Below are 26,123 nucleotides of genomic sequence, written 5' to 3' on the forward strand. Positions count from 1 at the left end.
CCATAAATCCTCTACCGGGTGGTCTTGCCTCTCATATTCATACTGGCTGGGGTGGTTTTGTTTTGTTGCTGCTTGGGGTACTCCCCAGCTCCTGTTCGTTGGTTGCAACGTTTCCTGACGCCTAACAACTTAATTTTGTTTGCTCAGAAAACTGCCCAAACTTGTCCTGGGAAATGAAATTCTAGTTTGACCTTTACAGTGTTTGCTTTACGTTCTTGATTTTTTAGGAAAAATTATAACTCTTGATTTTTTGCTTCAGTGACATGAAATTGGTATTGAGATACATTCTTAATACTTACCTAAGAAGTTTGTACACTCATTGATTCATAGAACAGTATGTATCTTGAAGAGTCATTTAGAGTTATTTTTTCTTTTTTTCCCCCCTCAGAAATTTTTGCTGAGTCATATTTTAAGGTAAAATTATGTTGCATGATAGAGCTGAAGTATTTTCGTTCAAATTTAGATTACGTGTTAAATTTACTCAATAAAATGTAATGCTGTTAATGGAATTTAGCCATCATGAGTAAAGTAGAGCTATGTAATTTTGAGACACTTTGAAGCCATTTAAGGGAGTTTTTGAGAAAACAAAGTTCTTGTCTCTTTGCTGATTTTTCTCATGGTGTTATTATGCTCAAAGGTATATTATGTAAATAGCTTGATTGACTGTGCATGTTAGATTCATGGTATTTCTCCTGGCAACGAGTTGGCTTGTATGAAATAGAGCAAAGCAGATTTACTTACGCGTGCCTTTCCTCATCTATGGGAAATTGTGTGTTAATAATAAAAAAAATCATGTCATGCTTAATAGAGATTGTTTGATAAGAGGAGATTTGAAAGTTGGGTAAAAATTGAACTTGGCAGCTTGGATGGTAGAACTGGAGTAGAAATTTTTGAAGTGCAGCTTTAGAAGAGCTCAAAATAAGGCAGAGTAAATCAGAACCTTTGAATAAGGCCTGTACCTTGTGTTAGTGGGGTATGCTGGGAGAGCTGGGGAAGCCACACACATTATAAGGCCACAGAGTCAGAATGATATACTTAGCTTTGTTTTAGAAGCTCCGGAATGAAGCTAAGAGTTAACAAGAGTAGAGGTACCCTTGCATAATCTTCAGTATTTGGGAGAATGTTTAAGAAATACTTGCTCAGGGAATTAATACATGGATTAAATAAATGGAGTCTAAATCATTTTCCAGTTCAAGATATTCTTTTGGGTCCCAGAAGAATCTTTTAAAAATGAGTATTTTATTCCTAATTGTAAAAATAGCATGGGGTTGTTCATAGCAATTTGGAAAAGTTTAAGAAGTATAAAAATGGGAATAGAAATTACCTACACTTCCAGGAATCTGTTAGCTTTTTGGTTTTTTCTTCCAGTCTCCTTTCGTATTTGTGTTTAATGACTCATTAGAAACATTTTATTTATTTATTTTTTTAAAAGATTTTATTTATCTATTTGACAGAGAGAGATCACAAGTAGGCAGAGAGGCAGGCAGAGAGAGAGAGAGGAGGAAGCAGGCTCCCTGCTGAGCAGAGAGCCCGATTCGGGGCTCGATCCCAGGACCCTGAGATCATGACCCGAGCCGAAGGCAGCGGCTTAACCCGCTGAGCCACCCAGGTGCCCCAGAAACATTTTATTTTAAAAGTAATGTATGGTTGTTGTAAATGACAAAATTGATCACTTCAGACTTATAGAAGTAAAAAGCAGAAGTTTGTCCTTCACAATTTATCTCCATAGATAAATTGGCTATTTTAAGTTCCACAGTGTGGGTATGACAGAGTTGGTTTAATTAGTTTGGAGTTGATGAATGTTTAGGTGGTTCCCATTTGGTTTCTTTTTCTTTAATTTTCTTTTCTTTCTTCCTTTTTCTTTCTTTCACTGTTCCCAACAACATAGCTTCAGTATAGTTGTATGCATGTTTTTGTTTATTTTGGAAAGGTTAGGGCAGTTGTCCCCCCACACCCCGCCCAGAATGTCCCAGTTCATATTTCTCTAACAAGATTTTAACTCACAGCCTTGTTAGTCTAGGCTAATTAATTAACTTTTAAATTATAAACATCCTTTTGGCACTACACTAAAACTTGACCAGTGGTAGTTTCTTCAAGTTGCAGTATAGAGTTAGAAGCCACATGGAAAAACCTTTTCCTATTCTCTTTAACATTAAAATTCACTGTACTTTAGATCATTTACCTTTGCATGGTTTTATAAACACATACATTGGTCACTTGGAAAATACTGATTTACTGAATTAGATTTTCAATTATTGTCATATGTATTACCTAAAATTAAGTCATAATAGTTAATGTCACCACAGTTTCATCAGAAAAGGTATTGTTTTTCTTCTTTTTAGTATTGGGAACTTTCAAAGGTCATCCTGGCAGATAGAATTTAGCCAAAATCTGATTTTCATGTGAAAGCTTGAATTTTATTATTGGTAACAAATAGGAACAAGTAAATTATTTCACTTTTTCTTAAGTAACAGATTGTCTTTGTTCATTTTTTGAGAATGTCTTTTATTTATTTTTTTCTTTTGCTTCATTGCACTGTTGAATAAAAGAGGTAAAAGTGGGCCTCCCAGTTCTGATCACAGCCATAAATGGAAAACATTCATTCTTCCACCATTAAGTATGATGTTAGTTATGAGTTTCTCATAGAGGCCCTTTACCAGGTTGAAGGAGTCACCTTCAATTCCAGATTTGCTGAGAGTTAATGTCACATGCTTTTTTAGTATCTATTAAGATGATGTGATGGTTTTTCATATTAATTCTGTTACTGTGGTAAGTTGCATTGGTGGATATTTGGATGTTAACCTAAAGTTGCATTCCTGGGTTAAATTATCCTTGATCATGGGGTCTTGTCCTCCCTAATCCATAGTGTTCCACCATGTGCATAAGGATATAGTGGATGTTCTGTAAGCATTCATTGAATTACTTAAGACGAGATTTCTGAAATGATTTTCTGTTTTTGGAAACCTTTGAAAACATTTGAATAAATCAGTCATTTATTACTTTTTAAAAAAGATTTTATTTATTTATTTGTCAGACAGTGTACTCTCATGTGCACAGCAGAGGGAGGGACAGAGGGAGAAGCAGACTTTCTGCTGAGCAGGGAGCCGGATGGGGACTCCACCCCAGGACTTAGGGATCATGACCTGAGGTGAAGGCAGACTCTTAACTGACTGAGCCACCCAGGCGTCCCTAAGTCAGTCATTTAATCAACCAAAGTATATTGCTACCTTATTGAGAGGTCATTTCACAACAACTTTAATTATTAGGAATACAGATGGTGACTCAGAAGGAAGTCAGAAAGCCTTTTGACAGTCCTTTCATGGAAGAACCTCAGAATCTGTTTGTTTTTACCTTTCATATATAGTTCTAACAAGCTTGATTGATCTGGTTTGCTTTCGTCCTACAGATCAGAAGCAATAAGCTACAGAGTAGAAGTGAGTTATTAGAGATTGCTTGATTAACAACATGAAAATTAACTTTCAGGGATAGAGTGGGGGGACAAAAGGCATTGTGGAAATAATTTTAAAAACTTAGTAGCTGAGAAGTTTTAATGTCTTAATTGCATCTCCAGGCTCTTAATAGCATAATAAAAGCAGTATTAAAGAATAAACTCTAGTGAGATTCTCATTCACTATTTCTGAACTTTTTTTTTTCTGCTTTTACACATGTGAGGGGTAGATCTGACACATGAATGCAAGACAGGCTCTGATAGGAGTGGCTGACACTAAAATAGTGATACTCTGTGATGATGAGAAGAGTTAAGTGTGTGTGTGTGTGGTGGGGTGTTCTGACATACACACATGGAGGGGTTGGTCAGGAATCTTTCTGGGAAGGGGTGTCATGTATGCAGTTTGAACTTATCCCCCTTCCCCCACCCCCGCCATGATTTATTATCTTGTCTTCCTGTCCCCAGATGGCCTGCTGGCTCACTCATTCACATTTGAGAAAAACTGGTCTTATCCAAACTAGTAATGTTATGGAGAAGCAAACTGAAATGTATTTAAAAAATAATAGGACAGTTTAAAAAAGAATAAGGAAGTTATATCTTGAGAGAGTCTTTTCCCTTCTGAAATTACTAGAATCAAACTAGTAAGCAGAAAAAAAATCACTTGTGAGTAAAAGTGAGACATTGAAGATGGAAGAAGTTTGCTTTATACAAATGAATAAATAAATGTATTTTAAGATAAATTGATCACTGATGATATGTTCATTTATTGTGGAACTCTTAGTTCAAAAAAATCAAATGCAGATGATTTCTCTGCATTTAGACTTCATATTTGGAGTTTGTATTGTTTTACATTATCATATAATAAATTACTTAGTATTTAGTGGCATAGAGCAAGAGACCCTTATCTCTCATTTTCCTTGGGCCAGGACTCGGGGGATAGCTGAACTGGGTCCTCTGTTGAGGGTTTTGCCAGGGTGAAATCAAGGTGTAAGCCTGGACAAGAGTCTGGCCTGAGGCTCAGAGTCCTTTTCCAAGCTCATTGATTATTTCCAGAGTTCAGTTCCTTGTGGCTATGGGATTCAGTTCCTAGAGCCTGCCCACCATTCCAGGTCACGTGGCGCCTTCTACGGCAGGACAGTTTGCATCTTAAAAACCAACAGGAGAGCTTCTCTGATGCTTTGAATATCTTTGGCCTTTAGACCTTCTTTTTTAAAGGACTTATCTGATTAGATCAGGCCCTCTGATGGGGCCTTGATGGCGTCACTTTTGTCACATAACATAACCTACCCCAAGAGTGATATCGGAGGTTTTACCTGCACTCACAGGGAGGGAAGTGTACTCTGTGTGTATACCAGAGGATGGGAATCTGGGAGGGTGATGCTAGCATTATGCTTCCCTCAGACTTACTTAAGAGAGCAGTGACTACTTGCTTTAAAAAAAAAAAAAAAAAAAAAAAAAAGAATCTTTCCTGTGCAGCAAGTGTTTTTCTAGGCCATGGAAATATGAGGCTAAAAGACACCCCCCCACCCCGTCTCTGGTGCGGTGTTGGAGACCAACACGGAAGCACTGTCTGTGATGTCGTTCAGGACAGGTGTGACCAGGCTGCCTGTGGAACATGCAAGAAGATACAGGGAGGGAGAAGGTTGGCTCAGAAAAAGTTCATTATATGTAGACAAAAAGCACAAATACCACTGCACTTCTTAAAAATACAAAAATATTTCTTAAATTGTTTATTAATTTCCTAGGAAGAGAAGTTTGACATTTAAGATGAGGAAGTGATTAAAATCATTTTTCTTTCTCCCAGATGGTATACCTCAAGTTTACTATTTTGGCCCTTGTGGTAAATACAACGCCATGGTGCTCGAACTGCTGGGACCTAGTTTGGAAGATTTGTTTGATTTATGTGACAGGACGTTTTCTCTTAAGACCGTTCTCATGATCGCCATCCAGCTGGTAAGTCAAGCAGGAGGTTCTGAAGCTATTTGAACGGTTTATATGGTTCTTTTGGTCACACATTTGTATTGCAAGTTTCAGGCTTTGGGACGTTATTTTTACAGAACATTTGAGCTAATGAAGTTTCTACTTTTTAGCACACTGTCTTTTTAGGATGCATAGAACTTAAAGTAACTGAGCCAACTGTATTTTATTCGGGTGAAAGAATTAATACCTTACTGCTTTAAGTCAGAATGTTCTCGTTTGTTTCTAGGCCTATTTTCATAAGGAAGATGAATGCATAGAAAAGGGAACTCGCAGAAATGTGGATTTATAATGTTAGTAGTAATAATTTCTAATGGCCCAGGAGAAGAAGAAACAGTGAGGGAGTCTTATAAAATATTTAAATTTCAGGGAACCTGAGGGGAAACCACTCAGAGGATGATTTAAGGCAGTTTTGAAATCTCTGCCAGTAGTATGTTGCAAAATCTGCGAGTTGTTTTTCTCCATTGACTCATTAATTCCACTTCTACAAATATAGCTGGTGGAACTGTTCACATATCCTTAAGCTTTTTGTGTAAGGATGTTTGTCATAATGAGGGAAACAACCCAAATGTAGAGAAATTACAGGATTAGTTCAGTAAATTATTAATAGATGTAAAATAATAGGTAGCTATTAAAAAGTACATATTAAAAAAAGGTCTTATCACCTGGAAAATGATCAACGTATATCATTACCGAAATGTGTGGGTCATAGAAATACTGTATATTAGGTTCCAGAATTTGTTAACGAATGAAAATGGCCTAAGTGACTGTATGTTTACATTGTGTGGTCAACTATTATTACTGCTAAATGAAGCAATTTTGTTTTCGTTTGTAATGTCCTACATTGTGACATTTTGTACAATGAACTTTATTCGAAAATGTGTAAAAGAATTGGGGAAAACGTGCTGTATTATCATTAAAGTGATCTTACAACATTTTCTGGTTTCAGGATCTTTTAAAATGTTTAATACCTAAGGAAAGACATAAATACATTGTGAAAAAGAAAGATATCCTAAAGGGTACTGTGTTATTTTTATTTAATGGTTTAGATCTCAGTTTCTTTAATATAACTGTAACAGTTGCTTGATGATTGAATTGATAAGGAAGAACAAATGGCAACTTTATGAGTATGTGTTTTTGCAAGTCTCAGTTCAAGACTTGGTATTAGTAACGCTTTTGATTATCTGAGGTGGGATCATCTGTAAGTGCTGACTGAATCTGGCTCACCAGTATGAAAGGAATTCATGAAATTCAAATACTTATATTTGTAACTGACCAATACAGTGAAAGCAAAGACTTTTGGTCCTAATTGGATATATTTTTGAGAAACTATAGACCGATATTATATTACTTTTAAAGGGTTGAAACAGATATCCCTACATTCACTTTTTTTTTAATAAGACAACTTGAAATGTTCAACTTTGATACAGTTAGGCAGATGCATAAGATTATTTTTATTTTCTGATAGGTCTCTTCTTTATGTTGTTTTCATTGTGAGAATTTTGTCTTGTCTCTATCATGCTTTTTTATGCTAGTGACAGCATGAAATAAAACTTTCTTTCTTCCTTTTCTCTTTTTTTTTTTTTTTTTTTTTTTTTTTGTGTGTGTGAATCAAGATCTCTCGCATGGAATATGTCCACTCAAAGAACTTGATATACAGAGATGTAAAGCCTGAGAACTTCTTAATAGGACGACCAGGAAACAAAACCCAGCAAGTTATTCATATTATAGATTTTGGTTTGGCAAAGGAATATATTGATCCAGAGACAAAGAAACACATACCATACAGAGAACACAAGAGCCTTACAGGAACAGCTAGATATATGAGCATAAACACACATTTAGGAAAAGGTATGTGTACCTTTCATAAGTACAGAAATTTGAATTAGTAACTATCCTAAGAGTGTGAGTTTTTATTTGTTATTATGGTTCAATTTTGGGGGAATTACAGTTGCTTCTATTGTAATTTCTTTATCACATCTGGCTAGAGTTTACTTTGATTTATATTTAATAAAATTCTTTTAAAGTAAGTTGCTCTAAAGTAAATGAATGACAGATCCTTACATTCACTCTTTTTTTAATATGACAACTTGAAATGTTCAACTTTGATACAGTTAGGCAGATGCGTAAGATTATTTTTATTAAAGAATATGAGAGAATTCTTAATTTTAACTGCATTTAATGTATGTGTGAAGATTTTTGATTGAGACTTTGGCTTTCTATACAGCCAGCCAAGGAGATGGTATCCTGCCCAATACATTGAATGCTGAGAGTACATACCTTAGTGGTTCTGTTTACAGTATAGAGATTGTATGACTTGAAACAAATTATTTAACTTTTTAAAGACGGTTCCTTATAAAATAATATCAACCTCACATAGTTTCTTACAGCTTCTCCCCCTCCCCCCACCCCACCAAGGATTCATTCCAGGAACATGTATTTCATTGATTTGTCACATCTCCCTAGTCTCTTTATCTGGAACGCTTCTTCACCTTTCTTTTTGGTTCATGACCTTCATATTTTTGTGGAGTATCTATAGGATATTTTATAGAATGCCTTCAATTTGAGTCTGTCTCATAGTTTCTTCATGATTATATTTGAGTGTGCCTCTGTAGCACAAAATCAGAAGTGATGTGTTGTCAGTGTATCATGTCAGGTGGTGTGTGATGTTAGTTGGTTGCATGTAGTTTTCATCCCTTGCTTAGTGTAGTCTCTGCTCAGCTATACTTAACAAGTTTCCTATTTTCCCTTTGCCATTCAGAAGTATTTTGTAAATGAATTTGTGAGATTATGTAAATACAAGTATGTTGCTTCTCATCAAATTTTACCCACTAGATTTAGTTACCATCCATGGATGATTTTCTAATTCATCAGTCCTTATGTATTTATTGATAATCTAATGTAAGCAGAAGCTTTTTCTCTTTTTCCCATTTATTGAATAAAGTAAGTAAGGACTCATGGATTCTTACTGAAAGTAGTATAGTTCACTACTGTCATGTTGTTCCAGATTTGGCCATTGGTTGCCCAGTTCAGCTGGCTGCTCTGTCCTTTGGCTTATCCTCATGATTCTTTGAGAACTTTACTTTCTGGAGCTACAACTTGTTCCAGATTCATCTTATAGTTTCTCTGCTCTAACCCAGAAACAGACGTTTCTTCAAGTTTCCCTGGGTTCTTTTATTGGATAATGTTATACAGAAAGCAAGATCTGGGCACTGGGTATACTCATTGCTACTGGTGTGTTATTGCTTCTAGGCCCCTTCTGCAGTGGAACTACGAAATGCATATGTGTATGTGAAACACATGTCCACACATACATGTATTAATACCTATCTACTAAGAATCCTGAGTTGATTATGATACTTTTAAATTTCATTCTGAGACCACAAAGTAGTACCTCCATTTCCATATGTGTAATTCCCTTGTCTTTTCTCTCTATATGTCTTCCTTTGCCAATAATGAGAACTATGGCTACCGCTACTCTATTTTACTCATAGTTAGAAGCCTAGGATCCTCAGAATGTTGTTTCAGAATTGGTAACTAATAGCAGTATGTAAAGCAAGCTTACTAGAATTGACAGTATTTGTAATTCTTATTTTATTGAAAAGTTCATTTTTTAAAATAAAAAGTACATTGAGTAAAGTTAACAACATTTGAGTATATCATGTGTGATTTTTGACATATGTACACATGTGGGTAGCCCACAGCCCTGTCAGGATTTACATTATTATAATTCCTTATACTTCATTTGTGTTCTCTCCCCCACTTTCTCCAAAAGAAGCCACTGTTGTGATTTCTGTCACCATAGATTAGTTTTGCTGGTTCTGTTACTTCATATAAACGGGATCATCTGGCTTCTTTTGCTTACTATGAGATTAATGTTTGTTTTTCAAGTATCAGTAACTTTTTTTTAGAGGTTTCTTTTTGAGGCTCAGTAGTATTCCATTGCACAAATATACCACACAAATGGTTTATTTATTCTGATGTTGATGAACATTTTGATTATTAACAGTGTTTTACTATAAGGAATTTTTGAAAATCTTTCAGTGGGTGTATGTTTTGAGTTCTTTGGGTAAATACTTGAAATTGGAATTGCTATTGGGTTCTACGGTAGGTATCGTTTAACTTTATAAAAAACTGCCCATCGGTACCCCAAGGCATTCATACCATTTCCTGTTTCCACCAGTAACAAATGAGAGTTCAGTTTGTTTCAGTCTTGACGATATTTGGAGTTGTCCTTCTTTTTCATTCTAGCTGTTGTAGTGGATATGTGGTGGTAGTCTGTTTCTTCATGACTAATGATTCTGAGCTCTGCTTCTTGTGCTTATTGACCATTTGTGTATCTTCTTTTGTGATCTGTGTGTCATTTAATTGTTGATTTATAGGAATTCTTTATATATTCTGGATATAAATTCTTTCCCAGGTATATGTCCTGTGAATAGATTCTTCCAGTCTGCCGCTTACCTACTTATTTTCTTAGTGATGTTAGTAGTTAGCAAAAGTTGTAAATATTTGTGAAATCAGTTATCAGTTTTTTTGTTTCATGATCATTACTTTTTGAATCCTGAGGAATCTTTGTCCCCAGGAGATGAAGACATTTTATGTTTTCTTCTACAGTCTACAGTTAATTTCATATGGTGTGAATTAGGGGTTGAGGTTCTTTTTATGATACCATATTCTTTCCCATTGGGTTACCTCTTTGCCTTTCTAAAAAAAAATCAGTTCTAGGTTATGTTTGTAGTAGTTTATTCTGAAGTCTCAAACCGTGGTCAGTTTTCGTATCAGAGAAAGTCAGACTTTATTTTCTTTATTTCTTTAGATTCCATCCCTGACATCTCACTCACAAGGAAAAATAGAAACATAAACCAATCAGCACTTACCCATCATCCCTGCTTAAATGTACCTTGTGGTATACAGTCACTTTTTCTTCAAGACCTTAGCAGTAATGTGACCCAGGCTTCAACTCCTGGTCATAGCTTCTTCTTCTCTGACCATTCTTTGGAGACTTACCTGCTCTCTATGGCATTCCCTGCTTCTTCCTCTCATTGGAACTAATAGCACTTGCTTACTGAAAGTGTGTTCCCTGACAGGCTCTTAATAGAAGAGCTGTGGTATTATTTCTCTTCAGCTGTCTAAAATCCCTGAAAAATATAAATCTGCCTTACTTTAAGAAAAGTAAGTTTCAAATATCTAAAATTAGTTGCATTCAGGCAGTGTTTTCTGGGGGAGTGCCTTTCGAAAGCAAACTTTGGTGACAGATTTAAAATAAGATTTCATAGATACACAACTTTCCGGATTGTGTCTTCTGTTAAAATCAGGCACACCTGTATTTATGCGAACAGTGTCTGTGAGAGATTTTCATTTCATGGTAGTTGTTAACAGGCTATTGCATAACAACTAACAAAGGTTCACCACCATTTTATTGTGAGATATGAAGTCACAACTTCCTTATGGCCTGATGTTTTTTTTATCCGAACAATGGCACATGTAACAGCATTCTATTTGTAGAAATGGCAAAGCGAATCTGATATGTTTGTCCCTGTTAGGAAAAGCTTTCAGAGCTTGGGAAATGGCATTTAACTATTACAGTAATCTTTTTACTCCTTTTTCAGCAAGAAAACAAACAAAATATTTCTTTGGCAAGTATTGCAAAGAACAAAGGCTTTAATCCTTACTTTCTCCTATTTACAAAAGCCTTGCTTCTTAATTTTTATGCAGTACTTGGGAAGTAGATGGGCAGAGAAAATTTGTTTCCCAGATTACATGATTTCCTGTTTTTTCAGAAATTGAGAGTAGGTTTAAGTCACATGAGTTTAAGTGCTGAAGAGTTAAAGCATTTTTATAAGTGAGATGACTGTGAACATGGGCTTTTTAGTGATGTTTTGAGTTTAAAGCACTAGCTTTGTGAGGAGTCAGGAACAGATAGAAAAGGACAAGTAGTGAAAATGGGATCTTCTAGTAGTGATTTTAATTTGCTTATATATTTTTTTCCTTTTGGCTTTGCCTGGACTTTGATGATTACTCTTTTAAGAGGAATTAAAGCCTTCTTATTCATTCTTTACTCTTGTGCATTCAAGGACTTTCTCCACACATGAGCATTTCAAAAGAGAGAATTTGGTCAGACCTTTGTGCACGTTTATAAGTATTTTTCCTTTGTGGAGATTGGTGCACTGTATCAGATTTAAAAAGGAAAAAGCTGGAATAGTGTAAAATCACAGTGTGGATTTTAACCTCTTTATTCCTGTGAGACATATATATAGATATATATATATATATATCTTCACTGCACAATTAATGTTAAGTAGGCAGATGTCTTTATTCACTGTGTACCTTCTTATACCTTCTTGAGTCACTGTTCAAGATGAAATCTTATAAAAGCTGTGTGTGACACGTGGATTTCTGTGGTCTTCTCTAGTGGAAGCCTTCTTTACTATTATGTTGAAATGTTATTTTAAAATTGTGTCTGCTTGAGTGTCTTATTTTTAATACTTTTTCAAGACTTTTGTTTTGTTTTGGTCAACTCCTTTGAGCCTCATTTTAAAGATTTTATTTATTTATTTGACAGAGAGAGATCACAAGTAGGCAGAGAGAGAAGAGGAAGCAGGCTCCCCAGTGAACAGAGAGCCCAGTGGGGGGGCTCGATCCCAGGACTCTGGGATCATGACCCGTGCCAGAGGCAGAGGCTTCAACCCACTGAGCCACCCAGGCACCCCTGAACCTCATTTTATAATCTTCCTTTGGATCACTCATTTTTCCTTTCATGACAAAACTGGTCTTGTTGAAGTCATTTGAAGTAAATACTGTGCATTTCTCTTTACTAAGTAGTAGTAGAATTGTTTTTTTTTTAAATTAATATTGAATATTCATGAACTAAGGGATTAGGATTTGAAGAATTAACTGCCAGTTGCTTTGTAAATGTTAATAAAAAAATCTGTGTTGCATCGAAGAATAACATTTCAAGCCTCTAAGTGGTAAGCTCTGTGAAGGGATCACAGAATTTATGATTTTACAAAAATGTCTTCTTTCTGTGCTGTCATCTGATGGTGTGTGATTCATATAATTTCTAGGTTAATTGCCCAAATTCCCGAAGACAGCTCTCAGGCTCCCAAACAGCTTCTTAGCAGTTGAAAAACATGTATTTACATTTTGTAATTACGTTTTAACAATTTAAAAATGAATTGCATAATTCCTTGCTTTCTTAAACAAAATACAATGAACATAATTTACATTTTCTGGATGACTCAGCTTTGTAAATTTTGTGTGATTACTATTATATGGTGATATCCTCAAGTTCAGTTAGGGAATGTTAGGATGTATACCTTGATTTAAATAAGCTAAGAGAAAATGCATTTAAATAGTAGTGCTTTTTTTAAATGTAATTTTTTAGAGCATTTTTTTTTAAGAACAGTTTTTGATTCACAGCACTATTAGGCAGAAGATACAGAGATTTCCCTTATACTCCCTGCCCCAACACAGGCAGCACCCCCCCACCCCCCCGCCTGTCAGCATCCCTCACCAGAGTAGTACATTAGGTACAAGTGATGAGCCTACCCTGATGCGTCATTAGCCTCTGTGGAGTCTGTAGTTTACTCTTGGTCTTGCACATTCTATGACTTGCACAGTCTGTCCCATGGGTTTGGATACATTTATAATGACGTGTATGAACCATTATAGTATTATACGGGAGAGTTTCACTTCCCTAGGCATCCTCTATGCCCCACCTACTCATCCCTCGCTTCCCACCTCCCACCCTCCAAACTCTTGGCAGCCACATCTTTTTGTTGTCCTCATAGTTTTGCTTTTCCCAATACCATGTAATTTGAAATAAGCAATATGTAACCTTTTTAGACTGACTTCTTTTACTTGGTTATATGCATTTAAGGTTTCTCCATGGTTTTCCATGACTTGATAGCTCATTTATTTTTAATGCTGAGCACCATTCCGTTGTCTGGATGTACCACAGTTCATTCACCAATTCATCTACTCCAGGGCATCTTGGTTGCCTCCAGGTTTTGGCAGTTATGAATAAAGCCGCTATAAACATCCATGTGCAGGTTTTTGTGGGACCTAAGTTTTCATCTCCTTTGGGTAAATACCAAGGGCAGTGCTAGATCATATGTTAAAAGTGTGTTGTAAGAAGCCCTCAGACCCCAGCAGCATGTCTGAAAGTTCAGCTTAAATTCTGATACTGTCTACTTGGAGATAGCATCAGATCACAAGATTAAGGATTACATCCTACAAGACCACTCACCAACCACTGCTTCTGATAAAACTTGCAAACTCTAGGGTGTTACCTGTGCTTCTGACTGACCATGGACAGATTAGAGGCTCCAGCTACCTCCTCCTTAAGTTCAAGTTTCTTTGTTAGAGTGGTTTTGTAGACTCAGGGAAGCACTTAACTTAGGTTTATGATTTTATTACAGGACATGATAAAGGATACAAATCAACAGTCAGATGTAGGATAGGAGCCTAAACAAAGGAACTTCTGTCCTTGTGCAGCTTGGGTCCTGGCTTGGTGACACATGAAGCTCTCCCTTTTGGGAGAGCTTCCCAAGTGTGGAAGCTCTCCCAAAAGGGCCAGAAAGCTGTCCTTTTGGGATTTTATGGGGACTTCATTACATAGTCATGATTGACTAATGCATTGGCCATTGGCTAGTTTAACCTCCAGCCCCTTTTCCCTCCCTGAAGGTTGGGGGCTGGGACTGAAAGTCCCAACCCTCTAATCATAAGGTTGATCTCCCTGGCAATCAGCCCGTGATCTAGGGTTCAAGATTCACCTTCATTAGTTACCAAACACCCATTTCATCTTTATGGCTCTGAAGTGTTTTCACGAAATGTGGCTAAAGACCTAATATATCTTGAGATATATATTCTGGTCATCTGAATGACCAAATATATATTTCTTTTCTTTCTTTTTGTTGTTTTTTTTTTTTTTAAAGATTTTATTTATTTGACAGAGAGATCACAGATAGGCAGAGAGGCAGGCAGAGAGAGAGGAGGAAGCAAGCTCCCTGCTGAGCAGAGAGCCTGATGTGGGGCTTGATCCCAGGACCCTGAGATCATGACCTGAGACAAAGGCAGAGTCTTTTACCCATGGAGCCACCCAGGTGCCCCCAAATATATATTTCTTATAAATCATTATGTGGCAATAGTTTTATCTCGTTTTAATTTGAGTTCTCTGATGACATAGGGTGTGTAGCACCTTTTCTTATGTGTCGATTGCTGTAGGTTTACAGTCTGAGAGTAGTTATTTTTTAAAAGGCTTTTATTGGTATTTAAATGTCTCATAGCATACTGTTTGTTATCATGTGTAGTACTGTTGTTGGCAGTACTTCACTCTTCTCGGTTTTTGGTTTGCTTCTCCTGATAAATTTATTGGATTTTATCTAAATTAAGAGAACTGGATTTCAAGAGCACTTCTTTAGTAATCAGGTGAATGCATGTGCTGGGTTCCATCACTCTGAAACCTTTTTTTTTCTTTATGCATTCTGGTTATTGCAACATTGGGTATCTGGATTGGTAGCTGTTGCTGCACATTGTCTTGCATAATTGTGCCCTTTCTTTTGCTAAATAGGTTTGTGTTTTCATTTAACAAAAACCATGTTAATTATGTAATTTTGGAACATGTAAACAAGCTCAGTGAATTTTGAAGAAGAGTTTTTTTTGCAGGGGGCGCTGTTAGGGAAAAATAATTTTCAACATTTTAGAAGGAAATATAAAGTGAAACCTTTGCTTGTAGTAATTTTTTTGTTGTTGTTTATATATAAAGAATGGTTTAAATTTTCTTCAGTGAGAGGTTTTTTTTTTTATTTTTTTTGAGCTCTCTTGTCTTGCCTGTATTTAGTATTAACTAACATGTCTTTTGGCCTCATTGTTTTTCATTTTTGTAGGAAAATGCAGTAATGAGGGTTTTTTTTTGCAAATACTTATGTATATATTAGAAGGTTTCCTGCTTGTAAGCATTTGATCTATTTTTTCTTTGACAGAGGTAAATTTGAGTTAATAAGGAAGGGAGTATTTTTCTGTTGCTGAAAATTAAGTTGAAATTAAGTCAAAATAGAAATAGTTCTAAGCATGTGAGAAATAAAAGTAGTTTAAAAAGAGGAAAATAATGTTCAGTTAAAGAGTAGGACTTTTAAGTAGAAAAGCATTGCAGAAGATGTACAGTAAATGTTTGATTAATTGGTTCTACTTTGCCTTTGCTTTCTGAAAAAAGTGCAGATGTGGTTTAGAATTCTGCCTTTCTCTTGTAGGTGCATAGTATTAGGCTTCTCTCTTAGCCTTTCTGAGCCTTTGTTTTCTTATTTGGGATTACTGCTGCTTTAAGTGTAGGTAGAATTTTAAACAGTCATCACACATTGTCACATCACATACTGTCACACAGTATCACACATTGACCCATAGTAGGCTCTCAATATGTGCTGATTCTGTGTATTTTGTGTGATACATATATTCTTAAATAGCAAAATTTTAATTGACTCTTTACATAACTTTTAAACTTATTGGAAAACTTACTTTAGAAGATTCTTTAATGATACCTGTTGTAAAGTAAATCATCACTTTCTCATTTCTTCGTTGCTCATAGTAAGGGTTCCTATAATGAGGATTCTTGGCTTCCAGGGAAATATCCATTTTCAAACAGGCCTTTGTAGTTAAGTGCTTTATAAAATGTGAACAGGGCCTAATAAGGGCCATATTACCTTTGGGAAATTTTTTTTTACCCCTATGAAACAGATCTGTTAAAGACCTGAGAAGGTATTCTTTAGTTACTGTGTTTGACTTCTGTTACTCACTACATGGTGAAATTTACTTCCAGATTTGTCAGTTGAGGAAAGAAGACAAAGAAAAGAATTACGAGGGTAAGGAACATTTCAGGCTGAGTTACAGAAGAGGTTTATTATATTAGGTTATATTTATGACTTGAAGTTTTAAATACTGTGTAGGTTTTGAGACTAATACTGCTTTCTGAGACTGTCATATAGGCAAGATTACCTTATGATCAGGGCTTGTTGGCACTCTGGTAACTAAGGCCCCACACCTTGAATTTAAAGGGAAATTGCCTTTTATACTGTGTTCCTCTCCTTAACAAAGAATGCTACTTGGGAGGGGTCAGTATTTGCAAATCATTCAGTCTTTTAAAATTATCTTTACAGTATTTCATATGCTTCTTATTTCATATTTCATATGTATTTCATATGGTACTGCTTTTTAAATCTGTTTTCCAGTTGTTGATTGCTTTCATAGAAATACAATTTATTTTTATATATTCAACTTGTATTCTGTAACCTTGCTAAAACTCATGTACTAGTTCTAATAGGTTTTTTTGGTGGGGGGGGAGATTACTTTGGATTTTCCACCTATATAGTCATATGGCCTGCAGAAAAAACTAGTTTCACTTCTTTATTTCCAATCTGAATACCTTTTAATTTTTTCTTTCTTTCTTTTTTTTTGTTGTTTTTTGTTGGTACTAACAAGGCTTCTAGCATAAACACTGAATAGATAATGTGAAAGTGAACATCCTTGTTTGTTCTTGATTGTAGGAGTAAGAATTATGGCCATGCAAGAATTATGTTACAGATTTTTCATAGAAGTCCCTTGTCAGAATGAAGTTTTTTTCCTATTGCTTATTTAATGAGTTTTAATATCATAAATGCATGTTATGTTTTATTAGGTACTTTTTCTGTATCTTTTGAGGTGATCATATGATTTATATATTTTATTGGCATGGTGAATGACATAGTTGGTTTTTGAAAGTTAAACCAACCTTAAATTCATGGGATGAACTAGTCATTGTGTATTAACTTTTGAAGGATTTTGCGACTGTATTGATGAGAGACATTTCCTGTATTTTCCTTTGCTTGTAAAATGCCTTTGACTGGTAACATCATTAATGAAAAGAGTTTGGAAAGATGCCCTTCTGCTTCCTGAAAGAGTTTGTGTAGAGCTAGTATTATTCCGTAACTGGTTTTTTATTTATTTTTTATTTATTTTTTTAAAGATTTTATTTATTTATTTGACAGAGAGAGATCACAGTAGGAGAGAGGAAGGGAAGAGATCACAGAGAGAGGAAGGGAAGCAGGCCCCCTGCTGAGCAGAGAGCCCGATGTGGGACTCGATCCCAGGACCCTGAGATCATGACCCGAGCCGAAGGCAGCGGCTTAACCCACTGAGCCACCCAGGCGCCCCTATTCCGTAACTGTTTAATAGAATTCAGCAGTGATGCCATCTGGGCCTTTGGTTATATTTTGGGAAGATTTTAGATTATAAATTAAATTTCTTTAATTGGCGTAGAACTGTTCACATCTTTGTAATTTATCTTTTAAGACATTTGTTTATTCGAGTTGTTGAATTTACTGGCATGATATTTGTTCATAATACTCTTTTACCATTCTTTTGATATCTGTAGGATCTGTCCTGGTGCCTCCTGGTTGCTCCTGATGCTAGTAATTTGTGTTTTCTGTCTTCCAGCCTAGTGATACAGTCTTACTGAGTTTTTCATGTAACCAGCTTTTGACTTTGTGGTTTTCTCAATTGATTATCTTTTTTGTCATCATTGGTTTCCTCACTTATCTTTACTCTTCCCTTTCGTCTTATATTTGGTGGTATTTATTGGCCTAGACATAGATAAATGGGTCACATTACAGAGTCCTGAAATGGACCCCTACTCAAATCTCAATTGGTTTTTGAGAAGGGTTCAAAGTTAAATCAAGGGTGGAGAGCATAATATTTAAAGAAACTATATGATAATAACGAGATATCGGTATTGAAGAAAATGAGTTTAAACCCTTATCCTACATGGAGCAAAAAGAAAAATTATCTCAAATGAATCCTAGATTTAAATTTAAGAACCCACATGGTAGAATTTCTTAAAGAAAAAGTAGAAAATCTTTGCAACCTTAGACTAGTCAGAGATTTTCAGATAGGACATAAAAAAGCATAAGCAAACAATAAAACCCTGTTAAGTTGGGCTTCATCAAAATGTGAACTTCTGTTCTTTGAAAGATACTGTTAAGAAAACAAAGCAAGCTACATGTTTGCAAAACTTACATCTGATAATTACTTACATCCAGAATACACAAACAACCCTTACAACTTTTTAGCAAGAGACATAGTATAGTTTTAAAAAATGAGTAAAACGTCACAAAATGATGTTTGAATAAGTAGTAACACAGTTGAAACAGTGTTCAAAAATATCAGTCACTGGTGAAATTCAAATTAAATCGCAGTGAGCTAACACCTCACAGCCACTAGCAGGGCTGAAGTATAAAAGAGTGACCATGCTAAATGGGGAATGGGCAATACACCAACCAGTACGTGAGTTTTAGCAAGGTTGCTGGATACAAGTTCGATGTATAATTGAATTCTCAGATGTTGCTGGTGGAGATAGAAAATGACACAATCCCTTTGGAAAACAGTGTAGAAGTATCTTAAAAAGCAAAATCTACAGTTTCCATATGAAGTAGTAATCCTCCTCCTAAAACTTTACACAGGAGAAATGGAAACATATGTCCACACAAAGACACTCATACAAGAATGTTCGTAAAAGCTTTATTCACAATAGCCCCAAACTGGAAGTTACTCATGACCTGGCAACTGGTGAATATATAAGTATATTGTAGCATACTACTCAGGAATAAAAAGTAATGAACTACCAATGTACACAACAACATAAAAAGATTATGTTGAGTGAATGAATTTGGACCCAAGGGTCCATGTTATACGATGCTTTTCATATGAAACTCTATAAAAAAATCAGATTTAATGTAGCCTGACAGAAAGCAGATAAGTGGTTGTTTTGAGGCCAGAGGAGGGAAGGATAGCTGGCAATGGGCATAAGGAAACTTTTTGGAGTGTTGGAAATAGTTGTCGATTGTGGTGGTACTAAGGTGTACATTGTTAACATTTTTCAAGCTGTACCCTTACAAAGGATGTATTTTATTATGTGTAAAGTATACGTCAATGAAAAGAGTTTCTTTTTTTTAGTGTTTATCACTTTAGTGCTGTATTTCAGAATCATCTGTTAAGCTTTTTAAAATGCGTGTTCTTCTAGGTCATGTCATACTCAAGGAATCAGTCACTCATTTGAGGCATTTAAAAGTTTCAGAGGTGATTCTGATTCTCAGTGGGAGTTCAGAAATATGTATATTTTTTTCTTTGCATGACTCTTTATTCCTGAGGGTCCCAGGATCTAATATGGTCAAATTGTATATGTAAAACATTACTCATCTTTCTCATATTATTCACATCCCCACTTTTTAAAAAATGGCTTTAAAAAGACCTTGAGTCTATTTTATTTATTTTGAAAGTTTTCTGTTTTTAATAGCATATGCTTACATTGTTATGATAGAAAATTGAAGCAGAAGAGAAAAATTTGCCATTATGCTGCAGTTTGAATATATGAAATGAGAAGGTGGAATGTCCTGTCTAATCCTCCAATCTCATAACCCTAATTACTAACAATGTGATGCATTTTCTTCTGGATATCTTTGTTTCCTTGTAGGAAAGGGACACATATCTAGTATGATGTGTTTTCAGATGTTCATTTTTCTATTTAAGTAGTCTGTGTTGAGTGCCTTCTCTGTGGCAGCAATTATACTTGGTCCTGAGGATAATGAGCCAAGTGACATCTGCTGTCCTGTAATCTGCCGTCTGGTGGGAGGAGAGATAAAGACTAGATAATAATTACACACACACACACACACACACTGTAGCAAGTGTTATAGAAGACTGTTGTGGAATGAGATTAAATAGTAGAAATTAAAACCGTTTCTGTCCTGTTCACGCTAGTTCAGAGCCAAGCTTTGAAAAGTTTGCTTTTTCAAAAGCATTCAGTACTGCTTAGGTAGCATGATGATGACTCATTTGGATAAAACATCTTACACATTTATAATTAAAGTACTATTTTTTCCTCTTATTGTTAGAGTTTTTGTATTATTTTAAAATAGTAAGGAATCTTAAGCATTTAACTTCAGTGACAAAAAAATTGGAAAAAAATTTTCACTTAGCAAATATAAGTATCTTTTCGAGTCTTCCTTTGTGATTGTCACTCAGTTAGGTGCTGTGCAACATTTTGTTACTAAAACAGCACTAGCAATTTGAAAATGGCAGTTTGTTCTAGCAGCTTTTTTTTTGGTGGTGGCAGAGGGGGTTATTAATGTTGGGATGGGTCAAATACAAGTGTTTTAAAGAATATATTACATAAAATCTAATTGCATTTAATATTAATAGAGAGTATATAGGATGGATGTTTTGTGCTCATATAAGCTCAGGAGATTCAGAGTTAAATGAAGTGAATCATTTTTATCTCTGGGTTTTTTTTTTTAACCTTTAATATGTTATATCCTGTGTCTTCACGATGGAGCTATGGTACACAGTGAATCTGTATTTGATCATGGAACCTTTCTGACTTGCTTTATACTTCTGTGGATAGATATATAAAGAGAGCAATGAGTGCCCAGTGGAATCTTAAAAAAACCAACCAAACAAAAAGACCCCCCAAAATGTAGCGGCATATTTTAATGATGCACAGTAATTTTAATGTTAAAAACATTGTTTAACTGGTCATGATTCGTTGCTTGTAAGCACTAGATAGTTTATGTTTATATACTGAACTTTGGGAATTAATGTATATGTAACAAAAGAGTCAGTTCTCCATTCTTAAATCCTTAACTGGGAGAGCAAAGTGAAATTGATGTTTCTCTTATATTTCAGAACAAAGTAGAAGAGATGACTTAGAAGCTTTAGGTCATATGTTCATGTATTTTCTGAGAGGCAGTCTTCCTTGGCAAGGTTTAAAGGTAATTGTTTTTGTGTTTCCTTTTGAATTTCATAAATTGTTAATATGTCAGGGGTCTTTCTTCCAAATAGTTAATTTTAACATCACCAGCTTCTCAGGACTTTTTTTCTTTTCTGTTTTAGGCTGATACATTAAAAGAGAGGTATCAGAAAATTGGAGATACAAAACGAGCCACACCGATAGAAGTGTTATGTGAAAATTTTCCAGGTAATGAATAACATGTGCTTATACACAGAAAACCACAGCAGTTAACTTCCATTGCTCAACTTTGTAATGACTGGTTTTTATGCTTAGAAGAAACGAGTTCAAAGTATGATTTAAAAGATGTCAGCCTTTGATGCATAGACCACAGGGACAGTTCGTATATTTGCTCTGTTCAGATGGAATTAATAGAAGAAAATCCCATTTTTTGATAGTGTTGATAGTGATATCAGCTAAAATACCAATGACATACTTCTAATAAGTTAAAATACTTGCTGAGATATGCAGCTGTAAAGTTTTGGTGCATACTGTTAGTCATTTGAGTCTCATTGTCAGACTCAAAAAAGGTGTGTGATACATGATTTAGTTTTCAAAGTACATTAAGATTTTACAAACCTTAGTACTGGCAGGCTAATGTTACATTGGGGAGCTTTATAAAAATAGTTTTACTTCCATGCAGAGTTTTGGCAACTCAGATTAAGCCAACAAAAATTTTCTTGATTCCTAAATCAGTTAAGGAGTAAGAATAATGTGTTGCTAATGATGGTAAGTAATAAGTGAACCAATCTGGAAGGTCCAAGACTGAGATCATGCCTCACTTCAATATTCACGCGTCCTCTTGTCCAGTGCTGGCATCAGTGCTGGAGTATTAGCAGGTAGTATAATCTCAGGGAGCCCTTCAAGTTTGCTTTCGTTATTCGGGGACAATAGACTTTAATTGCATATTTTTTGTCTTTGCTCTAACATCTAGAACTGGAAATTAACAAAGATTTTGGTTGACACTAGCAGTGTAGGTGTAGACAGACTGGCTCTGTGTTATTATAAAGCGTATACACATTTCTGCCGGATAAAATGGGGGTGTCAGAGTCACTTAGCCAGGTAATTAGCTAGATTGTAGAATAGTGAGAGTCACCCTGTGAAGAAGGTCATTGGATGCCATTCTCATTGCCTGTTGGGCTGTGCCTGATTCTGTTCTCACTGGCCACTGTCAGTGAATTGGATCAGAAAAACACCCTAGAGTAACTTTCCATCTCTCACTACAGTTGATTTTTCTGTATCCTGATGGTAAAACCCTGTTTTACTGATTGCTCACCATATTGTGTGTTGATTTTTATGGCTTTTTCTTTATTTTCCTTTAGGAAAGAGGCTTTTTAAGAAAAATACTTACCTCTAATACATTTGGGAATTACAGTGGCACAGAGAAATTTATATGTTATCAAATAATTGTTGTATGACCATAAATTAAATGAAAAATTAAACTCTGCTGTGGTTTTATTTCTGAGATCGCTTAGCTTTGTTTGGTTAACATTCTGCTCATGGCTCAAGTTAGGAATTTGAATCCTCTGTTGGTCAGTTAGTTGAATGTGCCTGATGGTAGAAGAAATCCATCATGCTAGTGTGGATGCTTTCATATATAAATCAATTCCCATCAGTATTTTAAAGAAATATTTAAGTTTATGAGCAGAGTGTGGTGCTTGTGTTTAGGTAATTATGTGTTAAGTTTCTAATTCAGTTTTTAGTACTATCCAAGGTTTTTACTCATAATAACAATGTAAAATAATTTTAGCTTTTCCTAATGAAATGAAGCAGAGGAATTTGTTAAGTAAAACCTCTCATTTCTCCTTTGACCCTATATTTTCCTTCCCTTCTCTTCTCCTTTTTAATTTCATTGTGATTAAATTCCTTAAATTTTAAATTTTAGTAGGATTTTGTTGCTTTTTCATATTTTTGTAACACTGTTTTTTGACATTTAAATAATTTTATTATTAATGAATATATAGGAAAGTATAATCAGAATACTTTTTATTCCTTTCTAGAAGAAATGGCAACATATCTTCGTTATGTAAGAAGGCTAGATTTTTTTGAAAAACCAGACTATGACTACCTAAGAAAGCTTTTTACTGACTTGTTTGATCGAAAAGGATATATGTTTGATTATGAGTATGACTGGATTGGTAAACAGTTGGTGAGTACACGAAGGATTATTTGTAGTAACTTCCCCCCCACAGTACAGCTTCTTCAGTGAAAAGAGTTGAGTACAAATAGCTTTTTTAGAAGATTTTATTTATTTATTTAACAGAGAGAGAGAGAGAGAGAGACAGAGACAGAGAGAGAGATCACAAGTAGGCAGAGAGGCAGGCAGAGAGAGAGGGGGAAGCAGGCTCCCTGCTGAGCAGAGAGCCCGATGTGGGACTCCATCCCAGGACCCTGAGACCATGACCCGAGCCGAAGGCAGATGGTTAACCCACTGAGCCACCCAGGTGCCCACAAATAATTTTTTTAAAGAATTCATTTTATTTCATCTTCCTGGGCATTTTAGGTAGCATAATACTAAAATTATTCGTTGAATTTTATAGAAACCCCATATTTGGACTCCTTGCTTTTTAAAGTAATGAGTTACTTTCAACTTTTCGTTCCTGATTTATTTCTTACTGTCGAATTTAATTTTTTTTTTTTTGGATAATATCTTGTTATTTTAAAAGATCAGTTAGTCTTGTATTTTGTTTATTTCAGCCATTTCTCAAAAAATTTGTAATTCTAAATTATAGGTTTTAATTATACTAGCAGTTTTATTTAGCTGAAGTCTTAAATAGACTGGTACTTAAAAATTACAGCATGTTTTTGGTTTTCAAAACTGTTCTAAGTTTTCGTAACTTAAAAAAAGTTTAGTCTTAACTGTAACTGTAGGATTGGTGCTTATCACTTGAAGGGACACATCATGAAATTCTTTCTTTGAAGGGACAACTTTTAAAATATTTATTCTCACTATTTTTTTTTTTTTGATAACTAAGAATGTCTTACAAAACTTTAATTGTGGCTTGCTGTTGGCCAATTTTTGTCCATATTTGGAACTATGAAACTCTCAGATTCAGGTATTTTTGAATAATTGGCTTATTTAAGTGTTTAATCTACATTTTTCTTAGATCCAAAGTTGAATTCACTATGTGTCTCACCTGGGTAAAAATATTGACGACAAACCATTTTATTAGCTTACTTTAAAAATAATTTTCTTATTTTCTTAAAATGATTTGTTCTGTTTATGCATTGGCTTTGAAAATGAGAGACATACATGAATACACTTTTATTCTTCTGATATGAAAAAATAACCTGAAAGTAAAGACAGCATTAGAGAGCCTTTAAACGTTTTTTGAAAACAGTGTAAAATGTAGCTATGTTCTCTTGTTTTAACTTCTTATTTTTAGTGACATATTTCGAGAATGATCCCATTTTCTAAGGTGTCTTTACTTTTGGTGTCTTTTATTATTTCTTTGATTCCACGAAGCAACTCAATACTTGTGAGTAACCCTTCTGCAATAGTCTTACTATTGATGCTCATTCTGTATTATAGCCAACTCCAGTGGGTGCGGTTCAGCAAGATCCTGCTCTGTCATCAAACAGAGAAGCACATCAGCACAGAGATAAGATGCAACAATCCAAAAACCAGGTTTGCTGCTCTTTCAGATATGAAATATCTTGATTTGCTTCTGTATTACCTTTTGACAGCGTAAAAATAAATTTGGTTTTTTACCATGCCCACATGATAGCCTTATAGGTGTGCCCATGTGGATGTGTGTATGTGAGCACATATCCACACATATAGATACATATTGAAGGATTGAAATACATCTTTTTTCCTTCAGTAGATAAAGATGATATACACATGCATAATAAGGATTGAAAATGCACAGATATGCAACAAATGAACTGTTTCCCCCCCAGGTTCACTCTTCACTAGTTTAAAATCACATGAAATTTTTAATGATAAATTTTTAAATTAGTGGTATAAATTAGTATGACAGCAATATTTGATACTCTATGAGAGTGGAAGTGTTTGGATATCTTGTTGGAGTAAATTATGATAGCAGTTGATCTTTCTAACTGCAGTCTAATTTAGCTCAGTAAATTATTTGTTGAGTTTCTCCTATTTGAAAGCTACTATTCTGCATATCGCAGAAATGCACAAGGAAGGAAAACAACATAACCTATAGGAAATTATTTTGTAATGAATGGCTAAGAGCTCACTCATTCTCTGGAATCAGACACATCTGGGTATAACTTGATCTTGGACTCCAACTTTCAAAGCCTTAGTTCTCTCATCTGTGAAACACAAAAATGCTTGTTAATTCCTATAAGCATTCAGTAAATCTCAGGTCTCATGGCTGGTGTTACTGTTATGATTATTGCAGTAAACTCACAAGTAACTGTATTACCAAACAATGTAACCTCTGTCACATGGAACATATTAGTAAACTGCCATGAAGGTTATTTGAGTATGGGGATCTGTAAAGATTGTAAGCAGAAGGTGGCTTTTGAGATGAGCGTGAAGAATGAATGGTGTTTTTAAAAGGCGGATGAAAGAAAAAGGGCATTTGAGGGAGAGTGAACAATGTAATAGGAAGGAGAAGTTTAAAAATGTAGTTTGTTTGAGGAATAGTGAGTATTTTAGTTTGCATTGATCAGAGACTAGGTTCCAGGAAAGCCTGGCAGATAGGGAGTGAAGAGTTTGTATTTCTTGGGTAAGATAATTGAAAGCTGTTGAAATTTTTGAGTGGTGGTCTTGCTTTTCTCTTTTTTGTAAAAAGAAGCTTGATTTAATCCATCTTTGACATAAAACATTTTGCTAATTGGGAGTTAAATAGTGTCTTTAGAATTTCCAGTTTTAACTCTTTCTGGGGAAGGATAATGTGCTATCTTTTCTTACTC

The 26,123-nt window shown here is 35.1% G+C and overlaps 1 protein-coding gene across 6 annotated transcripts in view; it reads left to right on the forward strand.

Moving 5' to 3' along the window:
- Positions 1-26,123, forward strand: part of CSNK1G3 (casein kinase 1 gamma 3) — a 111,355-nt gene that overhangs the window by 59,433 nt on the left and 25,799 nt on the right. For 4 of the 6 annotated variants that reach the window (XM_045081421.1, XM_045081423.1, XM_045081424.1 and 1 more), the window contains exons 5-10: positions 5,253-5,401; positions 7,042-7,276; positions 21,134-21,219; positions 21,341-21,425; positions 23,237-23,385; positions 24,769-24,864. In XM_045081421.1, the coding sequence (XP_044937356.1) occupies positions 5,253-5,401; positions 7,042-7,276; positions 21,134-21,219; positions 21,341-21,425; positions 23,237-23,385; positions 24,769-24,864 (800 nt within the window). The remainder of the gene's footprint in view (positions 1-5,252; positions 5,402-7,041; positions 7,277-21,133; positions 21,220-21,340; positions 21,426-23,236; positions 23,386-24,768; positions 24,865-26,123) is intronic. The other 2 variants (XM_045081422.1, XM_045081425.1) reach the window with 1 other exon arrangement.

Source organism: Mustela putorius, unplaced genomic scaffold (assembly GCF_011764305.1).
Source record: "Mustela putorius furo isolate JIRA1106 unplaced genomic scaffold, ASM1176430v1.1 tig00000561_pilon_pilon_pilon, whole genome shotgun sequence".
NCBI classification, from domain to species: Eukaryota; Metazoa; Chordata; class Mammalia; order Carnivora; family Mustelidae; genus Mustela; species Mustela putorius.